Source organism: Myripristis murdjan, chromosome 16, assembly GCF_902150065.1.
Source record: "Myripristis murdjan chromosome 16, fMyrMur1.1, whole genome shotgun sequence".
In the NCBI taxonomy this organism is placed as follows: Eukaryota; Metazoa; Chordata; class Actinopteri; order Holocentriformes; family Holocentridae; genus Myripristis; species Myripristis murdjan.
The window spans coordinates 22,248,614-22,273,350 of NC_043995.1; the positions used below are offsets into that span (position 1 = coordinate 22,248,614).

A 24,737-nucleotide genomic window follows, 5' to 3' on the forward strand; every position below is an offset into this window, starting at 1 on the left:
GTATGTAAAGAGAGAGAGAGGGTGAGAGCAGTGTTGGTCGAACGAGTTAGTCAACGAAGAGAGGGAGCGGAAATAGTGAGAGCAAATGTTTTTCAGAGGTTTGAATCCTTGCCTCGCTCTGACCGGGACCATCACACTAAGTATCATGATAATTTACACAAACATGGAAGCATGACTTTGATCCACCTTTGTGTTACAGGCCACAGCAGAGAAAGATACTCAGGGCCACTAAAATGCTGACTGAGGATCTGTGTTTGTCCTGAGTCAGACACAGTGGGCATCACCACTCAGAGGATCCCCCTGCTGCCTGGTCTAGGTAATGCAGCTGGAGTGTGCCGCACCTCTCCACCAGCTGACACACACCTTCAGTCTGGAGTGCCCTCCTAAACATGTTAACACTTCTGAAATCTTTCAAAGACTCTTAGTGGGACTCAAAACACTTTGCCCAAAACAAACACCAAGTATTTAAATTTTGTTTACTGATGTTATACTTAAATTACTAATTGGATGGTACAGCCCAATTCATTTCATGTTCAGCACTCATTGTGAGTATAATATTTACTTTGGTTGTATGTTCAGTTATAGCAGTTTTATTGCTAAATTTTGTTCAGAGTAGTTACAGCGTCCGGGTGAAGGGGTAAACAGGAAGAGAGAAGGCCTGAGGATGTGGAACAGGAGAGAGAGAGAGAGAGAGAGAGAGAGAGAGAGAGAGACTGTACTGCCACCTGTTGTTTTATGTTGCTCACGAAAGTTAGGAGAAGAGCTCATGTGTTTTCCTGCTATTTCCGACTCTGACTTGAATGAAGTTGGCTCAACTTAATTTTCACCTCACTCACAAAGATCATTATGTTCTATGAGTTTGATTAAAGTTTGCTTTCACAGCGACCATAAACTGTATGCAGTGAACTTGATCTAGATACTGCAGAAAAATTGGGCTGAGTGGATAAAATTTCCACAGTATTATTATTTTTACTATTTCTAAATGATGTTTTCTCATTTTATTTCTCCAAAACAGATGATTAGAACAAGTCATACATGTGATGAATCCAGATACTACTCAAAAATCAATCATTTTTTTTTAATCAGTTTAATGAACTTTCCACAGTATGACAATATATTGAGGTAACCAAATAAAGATGTAAGATAGAAGATAGAAACACAAATAATACACATATAGTTACACCTAATCAGTATAAATTACAAAAGGTTTTGTACAGAAAAGTCTGAAGAAAAAAAGAGTACATTAGTTCTCATTGCTCTACTAAGAAAGTATTGTGTTAAAACATAAAAAGCAGAGTTTTGAACACCAAGAGTGTCTCTCCATTACATTTGCTGCTTTCTTTTGGAAAGCAAAGAACCCAATTACATTACTAAAGTGGCAGACAAATAAAAAGAAAAGGTGCACGGAGTCATCATTTAAGTTACTTGGAGATCTGAGCCCATAAGAAAGGTCGACACAACAGATCTGAACTCAGACGATTACATGAACTACTGAATCTGAACTACTGATTACAACATGAACTGAGCAGAACAAAAACTGACCCAAAACACATAAAGGGAGTTAAAGTGGTTGACTGCACAAATGAAACAAAACAAATGGTCAGTTTTTGGAAAATTACTAATATTTAAAGCAAATGATTAATAGTATGTACAATATATACCCAAATCGTAATTGTAAATCAATACCTCATCAGCTTGATTACACGTCAGCATTTTTTTCCATTGTGTCATGAGCAAGGGGACAACGTATCGCAACATGCCAGTGTAAGTAATGCAATATTACCAATCTAGGGCTTTCCCAATGTGTTTTAATTTTCCCTCTCCATCTCACTCCTGCTTTATGGCTTAGCCAGAGTTTAGATTTGATGAGTTCATCTGAACTATAAAATCACCTCAAATGTATGTTTTATTTTTTTCTGGCCAGCACATTCTAGTAAGTTTCATGAACATGATAAATGCATTTCCTACCATTAGCAAAGCTTTATTTTGCTTTTTTTTTTTTTGTTTGTTTTATTGTTTACATCAGCATAAGTAATATGTCAGCCCCTTGCTTCTGATGAGCTGAAACATGTTGTGTAAATACAGAGAGCTGGTGCACTTACAGCTCCACTAGTCGTCATAAACTACACAGTATACCTTTAATGACCCTCCCACCTGTACCCCCACCCTCCTCCATCTGATGCAGCAGTGCTTGGCATCACCTGGTTACTTGTTCCCGTATTTGGAGCAGTCGTCTATTTTTTTGGCCTGTCCATCCATCATCAAACGAAAGGTAACTTAAAGAGAACACAAAACAGTTAAACAAAATGAAACTATACTGACATCTACTGTATAAAGTCACTGAAATGTGAACACGACAAAGTATAAACAATGCAGTGTTAAAAAGCGAACAAAGTTGAAAGTATGATGCATGAAACAAACACCACGGCATCATGCTTCACATTCTCAGTTTCTGGGTTACCTTAAGAGGAGTCCTGCACCGGTTGGGTAGCTGACAGGTAACCCGCAAAAAGTGTGTGAGACAGGTGGATTTTTTTTTTTTTTTTTTTTTAAATTTACAGGTATAGGCGCGGGTAAAAAGGCGGGTGATAATGAAACAAAGATAGCATTTGGTGTCGCCTTTTTATAAAGTCCAGTGTAGCACATACAAAGTTACTGCCTGTGATTTTTACAACTTTTTCCTGTGCCTCCTTGAATAACATCACACTGGGTCAAAAAAAGACAAAAAAGACGAACAAAAAAACAAAAAACAAAACAAGGAGAAGTTTTTGGCCTGACTGGGACTGACAGCGATCAAAGCTACACATCGACCAATGGGAAGAGGTGAACATGAGACAAAACTGCGACATCACATGTTTGAAGACATACAGGAGACATTCAGTGTGACCACAGAGGGTGACATTGATGTCAGAGGGTTTGCTGATTTAGGGAAAAGTGCGGATAACTGGTCAGGTTTGAGCAGGTTCAAGTAAAAAAGTAGACCCGTGCAGGACTCTTTTCTTAAATACGGTATTAAGACTAGAAAATAGGATCTGGATTAAGGTCAATAAATGGCTAGCTGTTGGTATCATGAAAAATATGTTCTCACTTACCTTTTCTCCTCAAATAATATTTTGCCCCCAAAACAGCTGCTACAACCACCAATAGACATGCAATTGTTATTCCAGCAATGGCACCAGCCGAGAGAGTTTCTTTCTCTGGGAAGGTATGAAAACAGTTGAGAAATGAGAGCATACATCTGAGGTGAAACATTGTTTTTGCAGTCAAACACAGCTGATGAGTAGTTTTTATGGCAATAGAGCTAAGGAAAAAAATACAAGCAATATCATGAGAATATGAATTTAATACAAGGGGGGTCTTGGTCTAATTTCCTGTTTAACTTGCATTTTCTGCTGGCTCCATCCCCCTGTTTTAACTGTGTTAACTTTACCTTGTACAGACAATCGATGCACGTCGGATATCACCGTTCTCCCAGTGATATTATTTCCTGCTTGACAGGTGTATTCTCCACCATCAGAGAGTTCAACTTGTGATTTAGTGAACTCAGCAGAATTTGTATGACTCTCGGCGCCATTCTTCATCCAGATGTAGGTCGCAGTCGGCGTGGACTCAGCAAAGCAGATCAGTGTTAGGGTCTGTTTGACTTTTATCTCATTTGGGCCCGTGATTTTAACATTCTCTGGTCCATCTGAAACACAGATATTTATAATATTGCAATCATAGTACAAAAAAAAAACATCGATACATAAATCTCCTAGAAATACTGATTAATTATATTATTGTGTAGTACTGAAGTGGTGAGTGAAATGTGATCTCAGTAAAATGGTCATTCTGGGTTAAGACCCCTTCCACTCAGAAATGTGTTTTTCTTGTGTTCATGTGCTATTCTAGCTCAGTAAAACCCCTAAAGGTTAGTCAATGCAAGTAGGTTGGTAAAATATTAATTACTTGCTTTTGTTGTTGTTGTGGTTGTTTATGTAGCATTTAATTTTTCTTGATACTTTGAGAAGACAATTTTGTATCAAGTATCCTTTAACACTTGTAGATGTTACTCTAGAATAAATAAAGGCTCATGGTGTCACCTACAGTTGACAGTCATCTTGTATTTAGCTTCAGCAGAGCTGGCTGGGTTGCTCACTGTACAGGAGTATTCTCCACTGTCAGTTCTCTTCAGAGGGCTAAAGGACAAAACTCTGTTATTGTCATGGAGGATGATGTTGCTGCCAGGGCTCACAGGGGAGCCATCCTTCCTCCACTCTCTGGTGAAGAAAGGGCCGGCAGCATCGCAGGTTAAGTTGACTGGTTTCCCCTCAACTGGTGTGACTGGTGGTTCTGTGATTGAAGCAGCTGAGACTCTCTCTGTTGGTGAGAGACAAATAACTGTGTGTGAGCAAAATGTAAAAGAGCAAAGTAAACATCAAGAGGGTCGAGGGAGCAAATGAAACTTGCAAATGTAAAGACAAGTCTATCTGTCAAACATATACAGATTTATTTATAGAGAGCAACTTCTCTCAGTATTATTGTGCTGCTATTTGATGTTTAGAATAAACTGGTGGAGTAAAATTGAAAGGAGAAATAAGAAAGTAGCATTTATGGTTTTTATGGTTTGAATATTAGCTGGCATTTGGCAGTGCAATATAAAAAAAAAATGGGTTTGTTTTATTTTACATCACATGATGAAAAGACACATAGATTCATGCAGACGCCCAACTACCAGTTTTTCAAGTAAATCTTTTTGTACAATCTTTTTGATCCATATCTCTATGATTAACAGAAAAAGTTCATTCCTACTTACCCAGCACAGTGACACGAGAGGGCTGAGATGTTTCATTTCTCAGAGTTTTAATGTTATGGGCCTGACAGCTGTAGTTACCACTCTGATTCATATGAATGTTGTTCAGTCTGAGCTCTGGTCCAGTATCAGAGAGCAGGGCTCCGTTCAGAGCCCACTGAAACTGGGCAGGAGGCCTGGAGACCGCTGAGCAGGACAGGATGATGTCTGACCCTTTTTCATGGTATTCTTGTGACGGAGATAGCGTCATGTTAGTGTTTTCTGGACCAACTGCAATGTGCAATATGAGGATAGCAGACACCAGGGAAGGGAGAGGTTAGTAGTTAGCAGTGGCTATTAAAGTCATTAGGACAAGGCCCTGAGTTACTGCGAGGCCTTAATTGTTATGATAAGCTAAATCAAGCTGGGAATTTGATTGTCGAAGTTGTGTTTCCATGCACATGCTGTTGGATCAGAGGTTAAGCATGCAGGTTAGTAACTCACAGCTGATGGAGAGAGATACTGGGCCACTGATGTCATGACTGACGAGATTGAACGCACGACAACGGAAGGGTCCCTGGTCGTAGCGGGTCACACTGATTATAGTGAGAGTGGAGCCTCCATCAGTGATCTGAACTCCCTCACTGGCTGTCACCTCAGAGCTGCCATTCAGCCAGGTGTAGGAGCGAGGGGAGCCAGAGGAGGAGCAGGACAGGCTGACTGAGCTGTTGAACTCTATCAAGTCTGTGCTGCTGGGAGTTACCACTACATTGGACACTGGCACTATGGGTAAACAAAACAGAGTGGATTTTAATTGGCAAACTCTCATTACAGTAAAATATTGTTACAGTACGTGACTACGTACTGTAACACCTGTGAAGCTCATTAAACATGTACAGGAAACAGCTGTATTAACAAAATAGTCATTAATCATTAATAGTCATTAATAATCACAGGGTTAGAGCTAATATCTGATCTTTATGTTGGTCTGTAATGCAATTAATATTAGTAATGCAACTAATATTAGATTTGTGTGATGATGAAGACATCCAGCGTCCGTGCTGCAAACTCTATGCACAAGCCAACATGCTTGCACGAAAATTTAGTTAAGTGTACTGATTATGTCAAGATAGCTTTGTTTAGGTCATATTGTACTTCACTGTATACTGCACACCTGTGGTGCAGGTACAGTGCTGCAAAAATGAAAAAAATCCAGGTGGCATATAATGATGCATTTAGGATTTTACTTAGGCACCCAAGATGGACAAGTGCAAGCCATATGTTTGTAAGGAGTGATGTGCCACTTTTCATGCTGTCCTTAGAAAGTTTATTTACAGTTTTATGTGTCAATTTAGCCAGTCAAAGAATGGAGTCATTATGGCCCTAGCAGTGCCTACACAAAGTGACACAAAATATCTGTCATATTTTTGGAAGCACTGGAATAGATGCCTGTATGTGTTTTAAACCCACTTGTTGTGTTTTTTTTTTTTTTTTTTTTTATTGTATTATCTGTGTTTTTGTATGTATTTTATATGGACCTGAGTCTGGAATAAATTTATGTATGTATATATATGTATATATATATATATATACAAGCACTGTCCATGGTTCTGAAATAACAGCGGTCTTGTCTACAGCACCAGAACAACATGACTTGCTTTTATAAATTGTCTTCAATTCTTGAGTAGAATCCTGCACCGGGTCAGGTATCCACAGGTACCCGACAAATAACCCACAAAAAGTGTGTTAGACAGGTGGATTTTTTGTTTTTTAGATTTACAGTTATAGACACGGGTAAAAAGGCAGTTGATAAATAAACTAAGATGGCATTTGGTGTCGCTGAATTCATCATTCAGTCTTTCCACAGTATACGGGTTTCAGTAAAGTAATGATTTAATTTACTCAATAATGTAGAATTTAATTTTGTTCTGTGCATTTCCATTTGGACTTGGGATACTTGGCATATCTTTTCCTTTCAACACTGAAACAGTGATGCAACGCATCACTGTTTCAGTGCAATGTGAAATATCTACTCACTGAATATCTCCAGTCTGCAGGCTCCTGACATCAGCTCTCCTCCATCTGGTGTTACTACAGTGCTGTATTCTCCAGTGTCGTTCATGGTGAGATTCCTGAGCTCCAGAAATCCAGTTGATCTGTCGAGGGTGATCCTGTTTTCATATCCTGGTCCAATAACATCTGAGGTGGTCGAGGTTATTACATTTCTGTCGCCACTACCACTATTAAAACTCCAGGCCACTACCAGGAATGGTTTTTCTGGTGGAGTCACTGTTGTGGTGAAAAAAACACTTCCTCCTACTGCTCCATTCAGATTGTTTGGTATCACACCAGCTCCATGGCTCAAACCTGGAGGACACAGTTTCTGGTTAGCAAGCAGTGCACTGTGGTGTAGAGGGCTGTGTAAAATGGCCTGCTGGTAGAACATACTAATGACAGTCACCCACATGCAGAATATGAAGCCAAAGTAACACATGAACAGACAATTTTTTTTGAGTCATTAGAGGACACAAGTCTATATCCTGGATGAAATTGTACAAAAGGACACAAGCAATTCAAAATCTTCTGCAATCTTCAGTAAACGTCAAGTACATCTGCTGACTCTGCAAAACTTCATTTCATGTGATGCTGACTGATGGCCAGGCTCAAATCCCTGAACTACATGGAGTTCCTGTCAATCCACCAAGAACGATCTTGCCTTGAAAAACATTTTCTACGCGCATGTGTCACACATACGGGTTAGTCTAAATTCTTAATGGTGTCTGCACATTGACCTCTGTAGATTTACTTCATGCGTTTGGTAGAGGCATTCATTCATTTTTGGCAGGTATGAAAAATATCATGAAATATCATTGACAGACAGAAGTGTCTGCACAAGGTGATGTGCCTCATTAATCATCCATTATTTTATCAAGACTCATTTTCCTTCATCATCATGCTGTAGTCCCCTCAGGGATCAATAAAGTATTTCTGATTCTGATTCTGAGTTAATGTGACTGAAATTCACGTGCCCACCAGAAAATAGCTCCCCTTTACTCGGTTGCCTTACAAACATCATTGTCAAATCAATGATGATGGTGATGTTTATACAATTATTTATTTATTTATTTATTTATTGGTTTGCTCTGTTTGCTCTGCTTTTGAATTGTCATTGGTGATGAAGAAATGTTAAAACATGTAATTAGATATGGCACTGTGGTGAATATTGCATCTCTTGTAATCTTGTAATAATAATAATAATAATAATAGCACTAACAATAAGATAACACTAACAATAATAACACTAACAGTAAGAAGAAGAAGGAGAAGAAGAAGAAGAAGAAGAAGAAGAAGAAGAAGAAGAAGAAGAAGAAGAAGAAGAAGAAGAAGAAGTTTTATTTATAGAGTGATTCTCATGGTACTCCATGACGCCTTACATATTTCAAAGTGGTAAACAAGCTACACCCATCCAGGAACTGCAGATAGCACATCTGATTGGCAAGTCTCTAGAATCAAACTAAATGTTATAATGAGATTATCCTGTGATTATACGCCACAGGTTTTGCCAGCTGAAGAAAGAACAAGGACAAAAGTCATAAAGTTGCCAATAACTTAAGATAAATCTTCACTTATCAAGTACAGATATCGTACCACGCACTGGTGGAGAGTACATCCAAATCTAATTGACTGGTTTACTTAATGTTTTATTTTGTTTGTGGAGAATACTGTGGCCTAATATCAGGCAAGCCCAGTTGTTTTTTAATGTTAGAAAATGACCAGTTGGAAAACATAGCTTATAGCAAGTTACATCCATCATAATATAACTAATTATAATTACTGTATATAATTGCAATAAAATATCAGATTAGAACAACGTGTTTTCTTATGGTCATAAAAAGTAGAGTAAATTAAACCTTGATCATTATAAAAGGCTGACATTCAAGGTCATTTATTAATATGGCCCTTTATCACAAACACGTGTCACAACAACAACAAATTGATGAAAAAATAAACATATGACTCATTATAGAGGAACAAAGCAGGCTGACCCATATAACCAGTAACACCAGCTGGAGACCCTCACTGCAAACAAGGAAAACATTACCTTATTAGAAAAAGAAAAAAAAAATGGAGGAAATCTTGGACTGACCAATGCAGTGAATGATTTGCCAGCAGGATTGCTGAGTGTGCAATATGTGCCAGGACAAGCAGTTAAATGTACAGCAGTATGGACAAAGACAAAGGGGCAGACATTACAAAATAAAATAAATAAATCGACAGATAAACACCTGCACTGACGATGGGACAAGATCTCATCGTAATGACACAAAATATTATTATTTCAAGCCAACCTGGTTAATGAAGAAGTAATTTAAGTTTATTTTCACAGTAATATGACTTTCACAGCTTTGTGCCTCGTGAATGTCCAGAATCATCTCTTGCCTACAGTCTGAGGTAAAAAGAGCTCACCTGAGATCAGTCCCAGAATGATCAAGAGTATCACAGCAGTTTCCATTTCTCCTGTAGCATCAGAATGTGTGACAAAAAAAGTTTGTGTCTCTCATGTAGCTTATACTCCCTCCACCTTTCCTCTGTCAAGTTTAATGTGTAACAGCAGCATCAGGAGGCAGCGTTTGATTGGATTGTCATCATCCCTCTGTGAACCTACCTGCACCTTCACTGATCAGGAAGATTATTGACTCTGGACCAAATGCACAAAGTCGTAAAAGCTTTTTACAACCAGCATTTGTGTCAAAACAATTATGCTTATTAATAAAGCATGTTGCAGGACAATCACGTTTTGACATGAGTGAAAAGTCACTGATTTATTCAGAGTTGACTTATTGTCGCTGCAACTTTGCACTGTTTGACCTGTGTTTGTGACAGGCACCAGACGAGAGACTGGTTGCATGCATCACTGTCTTATTTACTCAGTCATTCTCTCACTTCTACAGGTTTTTGCAACATAGACGCTGTTTAACAGTTACAAACGTAGTTACACAGTATACAGTGCTCATCATAATGTCATTGCTGCACTTACAGATATTTTATTATGCTTCAGAAGTTTGAATTCACCACATTAACAATATGAATAGCTTTACCCATGTACATGATAAGAAATAAGCTGCTGAGCAAGCCTACATGTTATGCTGTGTTCAATTTTGATTACCTAAACCATGAACCTGAGACATGAACATCACAAGCAACGTTACCATCACACAAAAACCAAATACTGAACCACACTCATTCACAGAAACAGGTAAAGTCCATGTATTTTTTTCAAGGTTTACTGAGAAATACAGGCCAATTATTCATTAACTATACAGGTAGAAACAGTGTATTCATTCTAAATGTGCAGCCTGAGGCAGGTCTTCCCACGGTGGGATGATAGTGTAGATTGCACTCCTGTTGTTGCTCAGTGCTGTCCTACAGAAAAAAAACAATTAAGCGCTTCAGGTACACCGAATGAGGAACTCTAAGTAACAGAAGAGTGGAATTAGCAATCAATATGATCTGGCTAGGAGTCATTATTGCCAGTTTTCAAACAATAAATCTCATAGAATTTGCATTGTTCTTCACTTATTCACTAATCTGAAAAGGCCTGGGCCAAATATCTCAACACCTTGTTCTACTTTGCATAGCCAGCCTGTGCAACAGGACAGTAGGAGGACAGCGTTTGACCAAGAAGTACATTGTGGTGCTCACTGCTGCACTTATTAACTCTGTTATACAGTTTTTTTTAAGTATATGGTTGTAAAAATTTGATAAGAAGTCATTGGCCACATTGAACTGTGAACTATCATAATCTAATCAAATCTATTTGGTCATAAAAGAAGACATTATTTGTTTGCAGGCTCCATTGTCACAAGCACAAGGTACCGATTTAAGTTTGATTTGGTATGTTGTTAGGTTTACTAGTGATCATAAGACCATAGTTGTGGGAGCAAGCAAATTTTCGATTCAGCTTCTAAAGTTGTCCCTATAAAAAAGAAACTGAAAAGGCTGTTGTGTGTTAAAGGTATTTATTGAGGCTTCCAAAAACAGCAATGGTTGCAAATCACTGAAGAACACAGGCAAATACTGCTGAAGCAAAAACAAATCACACATCATTACCATTATCACTCACAGGTTTGTTTCAGCTGAACACAAAAATTTCCAAGAGACAACACAGTAACGCTAAACCCAGAGAGAAGATGTAAAACATTAATACAATCAGAGATCAACATGATTTTGTTTGACGACATCAACGTCCCACAAGATAAAGTTCAGTTTTTAGGCCAGCGTGAGGGCCACCAAGGTCAGGGCAGAGGTCACCATCATGGACACTGAACCATCGATGGCTGCAGAGGAAGCTGGATCAGACAGGGAGAAAAAAAAAATCACAACTCAGTCCCTTTACATCACGTAACTGTTTTGACAGAGATCAAAAGAATGATAGATTATGATGAAGGTCCAAATACCTTTCAGGGTGTGGACATTAGAGACCTCCAAGCCAGTGACATCATTACGGGCAAAGCATTTGTAATTCCCCAAGTGCTCCTCCTCCAGCTCACTGATCTCATACACAGAACCATCACGCTTCTTCTCATTGAACATCCAGGTAAATGTTGCATTTGGAAAGGAGTCAGCAGTGCATGTAAGAGTAACTTTATTATCTTCTGCTGCTGTTTCTGGATTCTGGATGATTGTTGGTTTGTCTGGTCCATCTGGAGAGAACAGAAAGAAGAAGAAGAAGAAGAAGAAGAAGAAGAAGAAGAAGAAGAAGAAGAAGAGGAAGAAGAAGAAGGAGAAGAAGAAGAAGGAGAAGAAGAAGAAGAAGAAGAAGAAGAAGAAGAGAAGAAGAAGAAGAAGAAGAAGAAGGCACAACCACACAGTGGTTACTTTTGCATAATATGTAGTTTCTTTTACAGTCAAGTCATTATGTCAACATAGACGACAATCCACTGTTTTTACCCGTTTTATATTAACAGACTACAGCAATTGCATGAGGAAAGTGCAGAGGCACACCGGCTGAAATCACACACAGGGATACTTACAATTGACTGTGAGGCTGCATTTTGCTGTTTCAAAACTGACAGCGTTGCTGATGTTGCACATAAACAGTCCAGTGTCTTCTCTCTTTATAGGTTTGATAGTCAAAACTCTGCCGCCCTCAGATATGGTGAATCTGTCACCAGAAAGCACAGGTTGACCATCCTTAACCCACTCCCTGGTAAAGACGCCTTCAGCATCACAGGTCAAGTTAACAGAGCTTCGGTCCTCAATTAAACGATCAGCAGGACAGTTCATGGTAGGTGTTGATACTTTAGCTGTGGATAAATAAAAATAAACAAAAGGTTGATGTAGACTTGTAGATACCTGCCAGAAGCAAAATAATTTCAAATATATACATAGATCATACATCCTCAATATCAATTCTAATCAGTTTATTGATAACATACATACAAAATTTGACATGAATAAGTGGCATAAAGGATTGTGCCATTGAGCATATGTCAAAACTGTGCAGGCAGTATTATTAGGTACTCACGGTACACCTTCAGCTTGGTACTTCCCTGAATCTGTGCTCCTCCATTTGGCGTAATGCTCAACTCATATTCCCCGCTGTCCTCTTCAGTCACATTTCTGAGCTCCAGAGATCCTGTAGCTCTATTCAGGATGACCCTGCCCTCATAGCCTGGTCCTATCACCTCCGAACTGGTTGAGGTTATTATACTGGAGTGATTGACAGCCCAAGACACAGCCAAAAACGTCTGGTTATGGTCTGGTTTTATCGATGTTTTGAAGGTGACGTTCCCTCCTACCAATGCATTATTGAGGTCAACAGGAATTACACCATCCCCACAGCAAAACCCTAAAGAAGACACAAGGGGCAGTTTACCTAATTTATATGAGCAGAATAAACTGACATTTCAAGCTGTAGTTGTATTATTGGTTATATTTTACCTATACTTCTCATGCAATTCCTACCTGAGGTTAGGAGGACAAGTGCTGCTCGAAGAAATTTATGGTTCATGGTGTATGGTGACCATCTACTGATGTTATCTGTTGCTCTGCCGTCTGTGTTTGAGCAAAAAATGTTATCAGAGTCGCTGATATTATGTGCAATAAATAAAGCATGTGATCAAGTGGTAAAGTCCATATTCTTGGCAGGCTTCACTTCCACAAGTCAAGCTTTCTAATGTCGCACCACAAACTTCCTTAACAAACTGCTCTCCCCCCTGCATGCCATGTCTCTCTGTGTGTTGTCTAATTCAGCCAAAAAAACTGAACCTGTTCACTTCTTGCCTCCTGTGAGATGAACTGCTCTTCCTCTTCCTCTGTTTGTTGGAGCTCCTCTGTGAAACAAGACACAGTTCAGGGTGAAAGAGAAATATGCAGGCCTCTTGGACTTGCTTCTAATTTGTTTGAAAGTAGCTGAGGAATTGTCTTAAAAATTGACAGTGTTATTTTTGAAGTGTGGCACAAAAAGTTCACAAGACTGTAAACCAACCCCCAATCAATCAATCAGTCATCTGCTTGGAATATTTTGGGGTGAGAAAGGAGGCTACCTCCAGAGGGTTGGACTCATTTTCTCTTTTGTCCAGCCCCATGCATTTTAAAATCCTCCTTAACGTTTGCATACTCATCACAATATCATCCACCATCCTAACAGCAGGATCTTGCCATGTTTCAGCCCAAGCATGAAACAGAACCTGATCAAATCATGTTTATGAGCCATATTCCTCAATTAATCCATCTGCACACCGTGTCATGGGAGTTTCATGTTTTCATGTTCTAACAAGACACAGGCCCAACAGTAAATTATCACGTTATAACGTGAAACTAGGTATTGCTAAGGTATTGCTGCCACATCAGAAAAAGAAAAATGTATCAGTATCATGTTATTACGTGAAAAGTTTCTTGTTAAAACAAGAAAAGTTTCTTGTTATAACGTGATAAGGTTGTATCTTGTAATAACGTGAAAAACATCTTGTTATAACAATAAACTTTTCATGTAATAACATGATACTGATACATTTTTCTTTTTCTGATGTGACAGCAACACCTTTCCCTAGATGAATACATAAATAATTTTTAAAAAAAAAAAATACACGATGGAGCCCCTCACAAAATGCATCCCATCTTTGAAATCAGTCGATAACCTTCCACTGTTTGGTGAACTCAGCCCTCATAATGTCCCCTGTGAGACCTCACCTTGCTCCAAGGCGGCGCCCCTGAAAGTTGATGTTTTTTTGCATTTATGACTGCAATTTCACATCATGGAGAGCTGATCAAATAAACAAGCAAACGATCATAATCAGAAAAAAAATATTCAGGGATTGACATTAATGTACAAGTATCTACAAGTATTTAATAATTCTGTAATGTTGAAAGTTTAAGGCAACTAAAGAAAGACAAGCAGGTATCTCCTCCTCCATCTCCTCCAGCCTCTTCTCCTTTGCCTCCTCCAGCCTCTCCTCCTGTATCTCTACTACCTGTCACTTGACAAAAATATATTGATGGCTGACATATGATCAGTGGGACAATTTAGGATGCAGCAACCATAGATTTTGATGGTATGATTATAGTCTAGATATAGAAGAACTTCTAGAGTATAGAAAAACCAGTTTCACAATTATTATGTGTTATGTGTAATTTATTCCACATCAATATAGATGTATAAAATCACAAGAACATTTGTAATCTGAGGTTTTACTGTATTTTCCTCACAGACTTTCTTTGTTGGTGTTTTTCAAACAGTTGCTGCCTCTCAACACACAAACGATACAGAGTATAGAAAATAGTATATAAAATAACAAAAAAGTGTATCTCTTTGACATTAAATTAAGCTCTTTTTTTGTTGTTTTTAATCCCTGTTGTTGAGGCTCTACAGTTATATAACCTTGACATTTTAAATCATGGTTAGTAAAAATGGATAATTCCTGCTTCCCTAGAGACAACAGGTCAATGTGCCCGATAAAAGCTGTCATTTCAAAGAAGCATGCTGAACTATTGTTATAACTGCCACCTGACAAAATAAACAGTGAAGAAAAACATCAGTAGCTTAGTTGACTATTACTGTTATCACCATTATTATCAACTACACATCAGCAATATAATAAATAAAGTGGGCCTATTTTCTTCGAGTAACTTACACTTTGACGTCTAAAGAAACTTCTTATGTCCAGTTTTCTTTTTTGGGACCCATCCTGGCTGTGCCTTATTACCAAACACACACACACACACACACACACACACACACACACACACACACACACACACACACACACACACACACACACACACACACACGATTGTAAATACAACCACTGTTATTAAAATCAGTCTAGCTGACGTAACTCAGGCAGAACAAACGCCAATCACACATTAGCAAGAGACAGCAGAGCCAATCGATGAGTGACATTAGGTTAGAGGCGGGACTTCTAGCAGAGACCGACTGTTAACCTTTTGTGTACCATAAGTATTGACTAGACACTGACGGACAGTGTTTATATTGGTGTGGACTGTTGGCAGGCTATTGGTAGGGACGTGTCCCTGGCGTCCCTACCCAATTCTACGCCCCTGCCGTCCGGGAAACAGGATGATACCCATAAAACTGCTATTCAATGTGTTAATGGCTCACCTGCATACAGCCAAGCCTACATGACGACATTCATGTGATGTCCGCTCAGAAATCACCTGCATTGGCTCGGTGTTTATCAATCACAACTTGACGGGGATCCATCCCTCCTCAAGATGAACGGGAACAGGCAGGACAACTTAAGTTAAAACTTGACTTTGAGTTAAAAGCTTTGGAATATGTGCATGAAGCTGCTTCCACTTCATGCGGCCGTCATTTTGCAGCCAAAAAAACGGCTCTAATAACCTGTAGACGCACTCGCTCCCTAAATAGTTTCATGATCACCCGGGGCGACTCTTTTTTGCATCACAGCTTATCATTGAAAGTGATATCCCGGTGTCACAAAGTACCGACCACACCACAAGAGGGCCACACACTGCAACTTTTGGCCGTGCAGATTGAGTGCGCAGAATCACTCCGTCATGCAGTGTGAGGTAGTTGTAAACTTGTGTTCAGATAAAGCCGAGGCTGAGTGATTGAACACCGGATCCCACGAAAAAGGACCGCATTCATCTCTAGGACTCGCCTCGAGGTTTGATGCCGTCGGTTGTCTCACGATGAGTTCATTATCTTTCTGCTGCATGTTGATGGCGATTACAGGTAAGGATCTGTAGCATAAAGCGGAACAAGTTTAATGTCTTAGGCTTGTAGTAGCCTAATTCTGATTGATTGATTGATTGATTGATTGATTGATTGATTTATGGAAATTATAATATACATTAGGAAAAGTTACATTGGTTTTCAGGGAGGACTTGCATTGGCTTTCTGTGGTAAAAGCTGAAAGTGTCAAAATGCATAGTGGTCGAATAATTGGAATAATGTATCGTGTGCTATAACGGATTTTATTTTTATTTATTTATTTCTGTTTATCTTTTAGTTAACTGTCAGTGGGGATATAAGTTAAATAGAGCTTGAAAAAAAATTCCCACACAAAATTCTACTATTTAATTTTCTTCTATTTGCATATACTTTAAGCTCTTTTGTTGACTGAAAATTATTTGCCACTATCTGGTAGTTGATGCGTGTGGAGACAAAACAAATGGAAAATTGTATTGTAAAGTGGCTTAAAAATATTAGCCTAACAGCATAAAAATAAACTGCACTAACAATGGGCTTCAGACTGTTTTGTTATAAAGCCAATGTTTATTTTGCCAGCCATTTACCTTCCATAGGCTACTAAGGACATAAAAGGAGACATTTCACAATGACTTTAGCTTTCACAGAAAGCTGTTTTTTTTTCTGTATATTGTGGTGGATGTTTAATGTTTTGATAAAATATTAAACATGCATCATCTAATGTGCTTACTTATTTTGGTCAGTCATAAGATTTACACAAAGGCTTTCTCTTGGCTGGTGAACAATGCTAATAGTCATGTGTGGCCCTTTTTACTTTGCCTTCATTACTGTCAAGCCTGAACCTGAAACTGTGTCCTCCAGGTTTGAGCCATGGAGTCGGTGTGCTACCAGACAATCTGAATGGAGCAGAAGGAGGAAGTGTTTTTTTCACCACAACAGTGAATCCACCAGAACAACCATTTGTGATAGTGGCTTGGACTTTTAATAGTGGTAGTGGTGACAGAAATATAATAACCTCGACCAGCTCAAATGTTATTGGATCAGGATATGAAAACAGGATCACTTTCGACAGATCAACTGGATCTCTGGAGCTCAGGAATCTCACCATGAACGACACTGGAGAATACAGAATTGCATTAACACAAGATGGAGGAGTGCAGAATACAGGATACTGCAGACTGGAGATATTCAGTGAGTAGATATTTCACATGTTGTTGCATCACTGTTTCAGTGTTGAATGAAAAAAGATAACCTGATTATCACAGCAATATTTAAGTCCATCAGCAAGGGACTGACTTCCTTTGGTCATGTGTTCACACTCAATTATTTAAGTAACTAAAAAAAAAATAATAATAATAACAGCAAAAATACAATATACATTATTCCTGTGATCTAAATAAAGGATATTTGGCCAAGCTACAGGCATTGATGTAACAAAATTTTAATCATATCAATATGATTTCAATTTTGTTATGATTTGTTCATAATATCTAAAAACAGATAGTATAGTGATGCAGTGTGTAATGCAGAAAGAACAGAAAGCTTCTTCAGTGTTGTTGTGTGCAGATGATTAATACACAGTACCATCAGAGGAAGCTCCATATTTTTAAGACCTAAAACAGTAGAAGCAACGTAGAAGTGGTGAAGATGAATTTGAGATGCAGCACTGTGTGTCAAGTTTTTCTAGTCATAAATCTGTAATAAACATTTTTTAGGTGCCTATTCAAATTTTGAAAGTTTATAGTGTATATGTGTTTAGAACTTTATGATACAAACAGCAATTTTGAGTTTGATTTGATTTGTTACACATTTGGACCATTTTTGACCTCTCAAGAATTGATAAAAATGGTTAAAATAATAATAAAAAAAAAATCCTTTCAAAATACTACATTGGGATATCAAGACCTTGAGGAACACCATAGAAAAAATCATGGTGTGATTCTTTATCAAAAACCTTTGACATTTGGAGATTTCTGTAAGAATTGCATTTTTCGGCAATTGGATGGCAAGTATTTTGTTCTGGAAATTGTTCAGAACCGCCCCCTTATTGTCAATATACCTGGAAAAACAGACATCCACTGAATGCCCTAGGTCTCTGGTGAGGCTTTTTCATGAGTCTCTTGGAGGTCACAATAGATCATTTTATACAGTGACGTCAAGTTTCGAAAAATGGTCTCACTAGCATGAAATGCCTATGGGAGCTAACATCATGAGTAAAATGTGGCTCACTGAATCCACAAATGTCTCAGCTTTCCAGTCAAACCCAATTCATGCTCCAAGACTGTTTAGGCCCCAGAATGCACACCATACACCATTTGAGATGAAGCCAAAATAACACATTTGTACTGCAGGTGGCAGTACAAAGATATCAAAGATAAGATATCAAAGATATCTTCAGATATCTTGAGGTCAGAGGTCAAGGGCCCCCTTTGAAAATGGCCATGCCAGTTTTTCCCTTGCCAAAATTTAGCCTAACTTTGAAGCGATATTGAGCCCACTTGCCGATGACCTAGTGTGTTGTGGTTGGTATGAACGGATTAGTAGTATCTTCACTCTAGCTTCAAATTGACTGAATGAATGAATGGCTAAACACTGCAGTGCTCATTTTCACCAGACTTCGAAGCTAATATAAACATTTAATTTCTAGTGATGAATACACGGCTTGGTGTCATAATTATGGAATTTATTCCCAGCCACTACATACTGAATTGTCCCTTTGCAAGGTGGTGGCAAGTAAATAAATGTGTTTTTTACCCATAGCACCAGTCTCCAATGTAGTGGTAACTCCCAGCAGCACAGACTTGATAGAGTTCAACAACTCAGTCACCCTGTCCTGCTCCTCCTCTGGCTCCCCGCGCTCCTACACCTGGCTGAATGGCAGCTCTGAGGTTACAGCCAGTGAGGGAGTTCAGATCACTGATGGAGGCTCCACTCTCACTATAATCAGTGTGACCCGCTACGACCAGGGACCGTTCCAGTGTCGTGCGTTCAATCCCGTCAGTCATGGCATCAGTGGCCCAGTATCTCTCAACATCAGCTGTGAGTTACTAACCTGCATGCTTAACCTCTGATCCAACAGCATGTGTGTGAAAACACAACATCGACATTCGAATTCCCAGCTTGATTTAGCTTATCGTAACAATTAAGGCCTCACAGTAACTCAGGGCCTTGTCCTAATGACTTTAATAGCCACTGCTAACTACCAACATTACTAACCATAATTTAACTTCCCACATTATTTGTTGGTGACCTCTCCCTTCCCTGGTGTCTGTTATCCTTATATTGCACATTGCAGTTGGTCCAGAAAACACTAACATGACGCTATCTCCGTCACAAGAATACCATGAAAAAGGGTCAGACATCATCCTGTCCTGCTCAGCTGGCTCCAGGCCTCCTGCCCAGTTTCAGTGGGCTCTGAACGGAGCCCTGCTCTCTGATACTGGACCAGAGCTCAGACTGAACAACATTCAGATGAATCAGAGTGGTAACTACAGCTGTCAGGCCCATAACACTAAAACTCTGAGATATCAAACTTCTCAGCCCTTTCGTGTCACTGTGCTGGGTAAGTGGGAATGAACTTTTTCTGTTAATCATAGAGATATGGATCAAAAAGATTGTACTTAAAGATCTACTTGAAAAACTGGTAGTTGGGCGTCTGCATAAATCTATGTGTCTTTTGTTCATGTGATGTAAAATAACACAAACCCATTTTTTTATATTGCCCTGCCAAATGCCAACTAATGCAAATATTCAAACAAAAGAAAACCATAAATGCTACTTTCTTATTTCTCATTTTAATGTCAAAAAGATTGTACTTTACTTAAAATTCACTTGCAAAATTTAGTAAGGTGTGCACATTAATCTGTGTGTCTTCTGTTAATATAATATCCAGTGCCCAATGTAATACTACTACTTTTTTTGCCTGAAGTCAAAACAAACAAGCTATTTTCCACAATATGAAATTGCTTTTGCAAAATAATGCAATTTTTTGTTATTTCTATATGATTAGTGAGGAAGAAATAAATAACAGTCTTGATAGGACTCATGACAGACAGAGCAATAGCTAACATGACGTTGTCCTTTGAGAACAGATATGAACTGTCCTCAAGTTTCTTCATTTGCTCCATTAACCCTCTTGCTGTTTACTTTGCTCTTTTACATTTTGTTCACACACAGTTATTTGTCTCTCACCAACAGAGAAAGTTTCAGCTGCTTCAATCACAGAACCACCAGTCGCACCAGTTGAGGGGAAACCAGTCAACTTAACCTGTGATGCTGCCGGCTCTGTCCTCACCAGAGAGTGGAGGAAGGACGGCTCCCCTGTGAGCCCAGGCAGCAACATCATCCTCCATGACAATAACAGAGTTTTGTCCTTTAGCCCTCTGAAGAGAACAGACAGCGGAGAATACTCCTGTACAGCCAGCAACCCAGCCAGCTCTGCTGAAGCTAAATACACGATGACTGTCAACTGTAGGTGACAATAAAATGAGCCTTTATTTACTCTGAAGAGTGAGATCAACAGAGATGAAAAGAAAACATTCTCACATAGTATAAATTCTTTTTGTTTTTAGTCAAATCTTACTCTAATACCTTTAAGAAGACTTTAAAAAGCAAAATATCAAGTGAAAAAAAGCACTGAGTTTTCAATTGTCTTTTGAATGCAAATCAGAAACATGCAATTTATTTTCTAAAATCATTCCCAAATTCAGTATATGACCTATTTTTACACTGTCCTTTGCGAACTTAATTTTTGATGTTTTAACTAAACTAGATTAGCAAGATTAAGTCCAGAATGACCATTTTACTGTCAAAATGACATTTTAGTTACTACAATACTATTATGCACTCAAATCCAAGTGACAGTTATCTGTAATAATAAAAAAATGCTTTAATTACAGTATTACAAATATATGTGTTTCAGTTGGACCAGAGAATGTTAATGTCACGGGTCCAAGTGAGATAAAAGTCAAACAGACCCTAACACTGATCTGCTCTGCCGAGTCCACGCCAACTGCGACCTACATCTGGATGAAGAATGGGACAGAGATTCATACAAATTCTGCTGAGTTCACTAAAACAGAAATCGAACTCTCTGACGGTGGAGAATACACCTGTAAAGCAAGAAATGATATCACTGGGAGAACGGCGACATCTGGCGTGCATCGATTGTCTGTAGTCCCACAAGGTAAAGCTGTTTGGTGACTGCAGGAAGGGGAATGGGTCATGCTTGATCTTTCAAACTGGTGTTCATTCCTGGTTTTTATCTTGGGATTAATAACACCTCTAATAATGCTGATAATTAAGAGTATGTAATGCTTTCACTTGCACCCAGTTGTCTTAGATAGACTTAGATAAACTTGGTGTTTGTTACTAGCAGGGTGTCATATATTTGTTGTAAGCCTGTGAGTTGAGAATTGCATTACCTAAAGTAATAATGGCATTACCTAAAGTAAGAATAGTGTAATAATAGTATTATTGTCATTTTGCATGTGTTTTCGCTCTAACAGTATACTCCACTGTGCATCAGTGTTTACGTCACATGTACAATCACATTCTCCTAAACACATTTCTCACTGTATGTAAGTGCAAAAGACAGGAAAGATGAGAGTGAGGAGTGACATGCAGTGACGATGATTCCATCACTAGATCACCATGATGCTAAAGTCTTTCTACATGTCGTAGGCTAGATTAACCGTGTTAATCCAGGTGCATTTGTAGTGGGAAAAGTCAGATTCCCATTTGTTTCAGACCCCATGAAATGGACTTTCTTGATTTTATGCAGTGGCTGGTGGCTCACGTGGTAAAGTGCATACTCAACAGCATGTCAAGGCTAAGTCCCTACAGCAGTGGTCCAACCAGTCTGCCTCTCCCCTGCCTTTTCTGTTTCTTTCTATACTGTCACAATATAATGAAGCAGAAATGCCCATAAAGTCATATTAATTTGTCTGATTTCTTTCTTTATTTCTTACCATCTCAGCGAAAGGGGGTCTCTCTGCTGGTGCCATCGCTGGGATAACGATTGCATGTCTCATAGTTGTTGGAGGGGTGGTTGGTGGAGTCGTGTACTACAAAAAAGGGTGAGTGAAAACTTGGACTCCATAATACTAACAGCGAGCCATTTCACTTCATTGTTTCCATGTATTAAAAACCATCATGGTAGCTTTGTATTGGGGTAGTTTAGTGTTGGAATTCACAATTACATGACGAAAAACAGTATTTTTTACAGTATTGCCCCTCCCATAGAGCTGCCTTTCTCTATTTAACTAATATTGCATTGGTTTACACTTTTGTATAATAAAACCCTGCACTACAAATGTTTACTGTGACTTTAACATTATGCTGTTTGCAGTGAGAGCTCCATTTGTTCAAGGTCCTTCACTGCATGATTCTTAAGCAGTCACAACATGTAAGCTCAAAACTCACCCAGATGATCAGAGAAAGCCTGGTGTCCTTTAGCCAACCTGAGTTTGCACACGGTGACTTCTGTTAGCACACAGAGAAATGGAAATGCCACATACTGCTTATTTGTTACCTAATTTGCATAGCATTGACTCATTACTTATTCAAACAGAAAACTGATGAACAACAAGTCCTCCAATGGCAATGGCAACACTTCTGCCAGAACTGGTAAGTTATCTGTAAGTGTGTGTGTGTGCGTGTGTGTGTGCGTGTGTGTGTGTGTGTGTGTGTGTGTGTGTGTGTGTGTGAGAGAGAGAGAGAGAGAGAGAGAGAGAGAGAGAGAGAGAAAGAGGATAAAAGAGTATGTGAGTGCATGTGTGTGTATTTTTGCATGCATTATATTTACCATATATTGAAACAGAGCTGTATGTCCTCAACACCTGAAAGTAAAGTTTATTTCTCATCTGTTGTGATATAGGTGAAGGCCAGGACAACAGAGCACACCAGGTGAAATCTATACTTTGATTTTAGAAATGTTCAGCTCCATATCTACCTCAATCAGTCTCAGTTAACCTCATCCAAATGTATGATTGTATTGCTCAGGAAGCTGTTTTCACAAGTGTGTCACCTGCAGATCAAAGATGTTATGATGAACATTCATTCTCAGCCATTTCTGTCATCATTTACAATCTCATACAGAGTCATATGTTTAGTCAAAACCAAAATTAATATGTCACAGGAATTCACTGGGCATACAGTGTGAGGTTTAGAGGAATAAGTACATTACAGTTTAAGTCAGTAGTTCTCAACCTGGGGTCTGGGGATACCCAGGGGTCCTTGAGGGGTTTCCAGAAAAATGGGGAATATTTCAATTTCACCATCATTTCAATGACTAGTAAGACTAGTGTAAGAATCGCTATACAGTTCATAGGTTTCAGTCTTTTTCACAGTGTATCAGTTTGTAGGTCCTTGACACTAAAAAGACTGAGAACCACTGGTGTAAGTGATGAGCCACATAAAAGGTATAATCAGATAGATGACTTCATCACAAAGATGACTCTAGCAGATACAGTGCATGTATAAAAACACCATTTATCTCTTAGTACAAGCTTTTAGCTGATATAAATGTTGCAAAAGCTATAATCATAAAGTCGCACAGCACAGAAGATGAGATAGCCCCAAGGTGGAGACTGGAGAGTTGCATCGAAATGTCATATTTTCTTAAACATTTCTTGAGTGATCCCAGGATTTCCTTATAATAAATTATATTATTATTATTAGTAGTAGTAACATTCACATTACCAGCAGTTATTCAATTGAAAAATAGTGATTTACTCACAGTTATATGTTACATGTGATATGTCTTTTTGTATGTTAATGGACAGTCTATGAGCAGGTTTATGACCTTATTACAGTACAGAGAGAATTCTCCCTGCCAGCCAACAGGCTAATCCAAGGGTAGTGTTTACTGTAAGGGACAGAGATGGACTTTGTACCAGGAAGAAAGTGTTGGGCTGATCTGTCACACTCCATAAAGCACTACCTTCTGGCATACTTGACCATGCAATATTTTCCCCATTAAAGTGATACTGTCTTATTACTGTGAATGCAAGTTATCCAACATTTGAAATTGAAATTAGATTACTTGAATCTTGCCATAGACCTTTATTACAGTGAATCTAAAACTTAATTGACACACAAAATAACCCTCTAATATCCCATCCCTCCTCCTCTTGTCCTAGGATCTGAACTATGCAGATATCAACCATCTCAGGAATAATGGCAGTCGGGCAGTGCAGATAAGGATGCAGCCAACTACAGAGTACGCCGAAGTCCGAGCGAACAGTGCGCCTAGGGCAGCATCGTCCCTTCCTTCTTATGATGTCCACATGCAGAAGAGGACGGGGCCTGCCCTCCAGCCAGCTACTCAGCCTGGGCCGAATGTTGCCAGCCTCTACGCTCAGGTCCGCAAGCCTTGACCACGCTGGCCATCACGGCTGCACAGGCCGACCTGTATGTGCTCCAAAAAATTTGCACTCAGTTCCTTCAGGGATAAATGTGGACTAGAGTTTGGCCAGTCAATGCACTTTAGGAATGGTTAACAATCAACCAGTACGGCCAGTAAGAAAGATACTGTCATGATTTGCATTTACACCCAGTAGCTTCCCTGCTGTTCAGTATCATGGAAGGAAGATGAGGTATCGTTTTGTCCAGCATTGTACGTGTGTGCTGTAAATGCAGTGTGCAAATATGTGAGTGCCATTATCCTCATTATCTTGTTCAGTTGTTTGCTTGAATATAATGTTTAACAGTGGTGTGTTGTTGCACTTGAATTCTCCTTTTTTTCCCCACATTTGTTGCCCCTTTATC

General features: G+C 38.9%; 2 protein-coding genes across 2 annotated transcripts; one reads left to right on the forward strand and one right to left on the reverse strand.

Annotated features, from left to right (window-relative positions):
• Window positions 1–10,793: 10,793 nt before the first annotated feature.
• Window positions 10,794–12,823, reverse strand: LOC115374252 (carcinoembryonic antigen-related cell adhesion molecule 1-like). The gene is made up of 5 exons (XM_030073091.1): window positions 12,740–12,823; window positions 12,300–12,623; window positions 11,806–12,078; window positions 11,230–11,475; window positions 10,794–11,121 (listed from the first exon to the last, which is right to left on the reverse strand). Exons 1-5 carry the CDS (start codon window positions 12,783–12,785, stop codon window positions 11,042–11,044), a joined length of 969 nt encoding a protein of 322 aa, XP_029928951.1. The 5' UTR covers window positions 12,786–12,823; the 3' UTR covers window positions 10,794–11,041.
• A 3,156-nt stretch (window positions 12,824–15,979) lies between these two features.
• LOC115373646 (carcinoembryonic antigen-related cell adhesion molecule 1-like) lies at window positions 15,980–24,704 on the forward strand. Its single transcript, XM_030072137.1, has 10 exons — window positions 15,980–15,992; window positions 16,830–17,159; window positions 18,729–19,007; window positions 19,264–19,530; window positions 20,166–20,438; window positions 20,890–21,153; window positions 21,946–22,045; window positions 22,540–22,595; window positions 22,846–22,874; window positions 24,110–24,704. The coding sequence occupies exons 1-10, from the start codon at window positions 15,980–15,982 to the stop codon at window positions 24,344–24,346; spliced, it is 1,848 nt and encodes a 615-aa protein (XP_029927997.1). The 3' UTR covers window positions 24,347–24,704.
• Window positions 24,705–24,737: the final 33 nt, after the last annotated feature.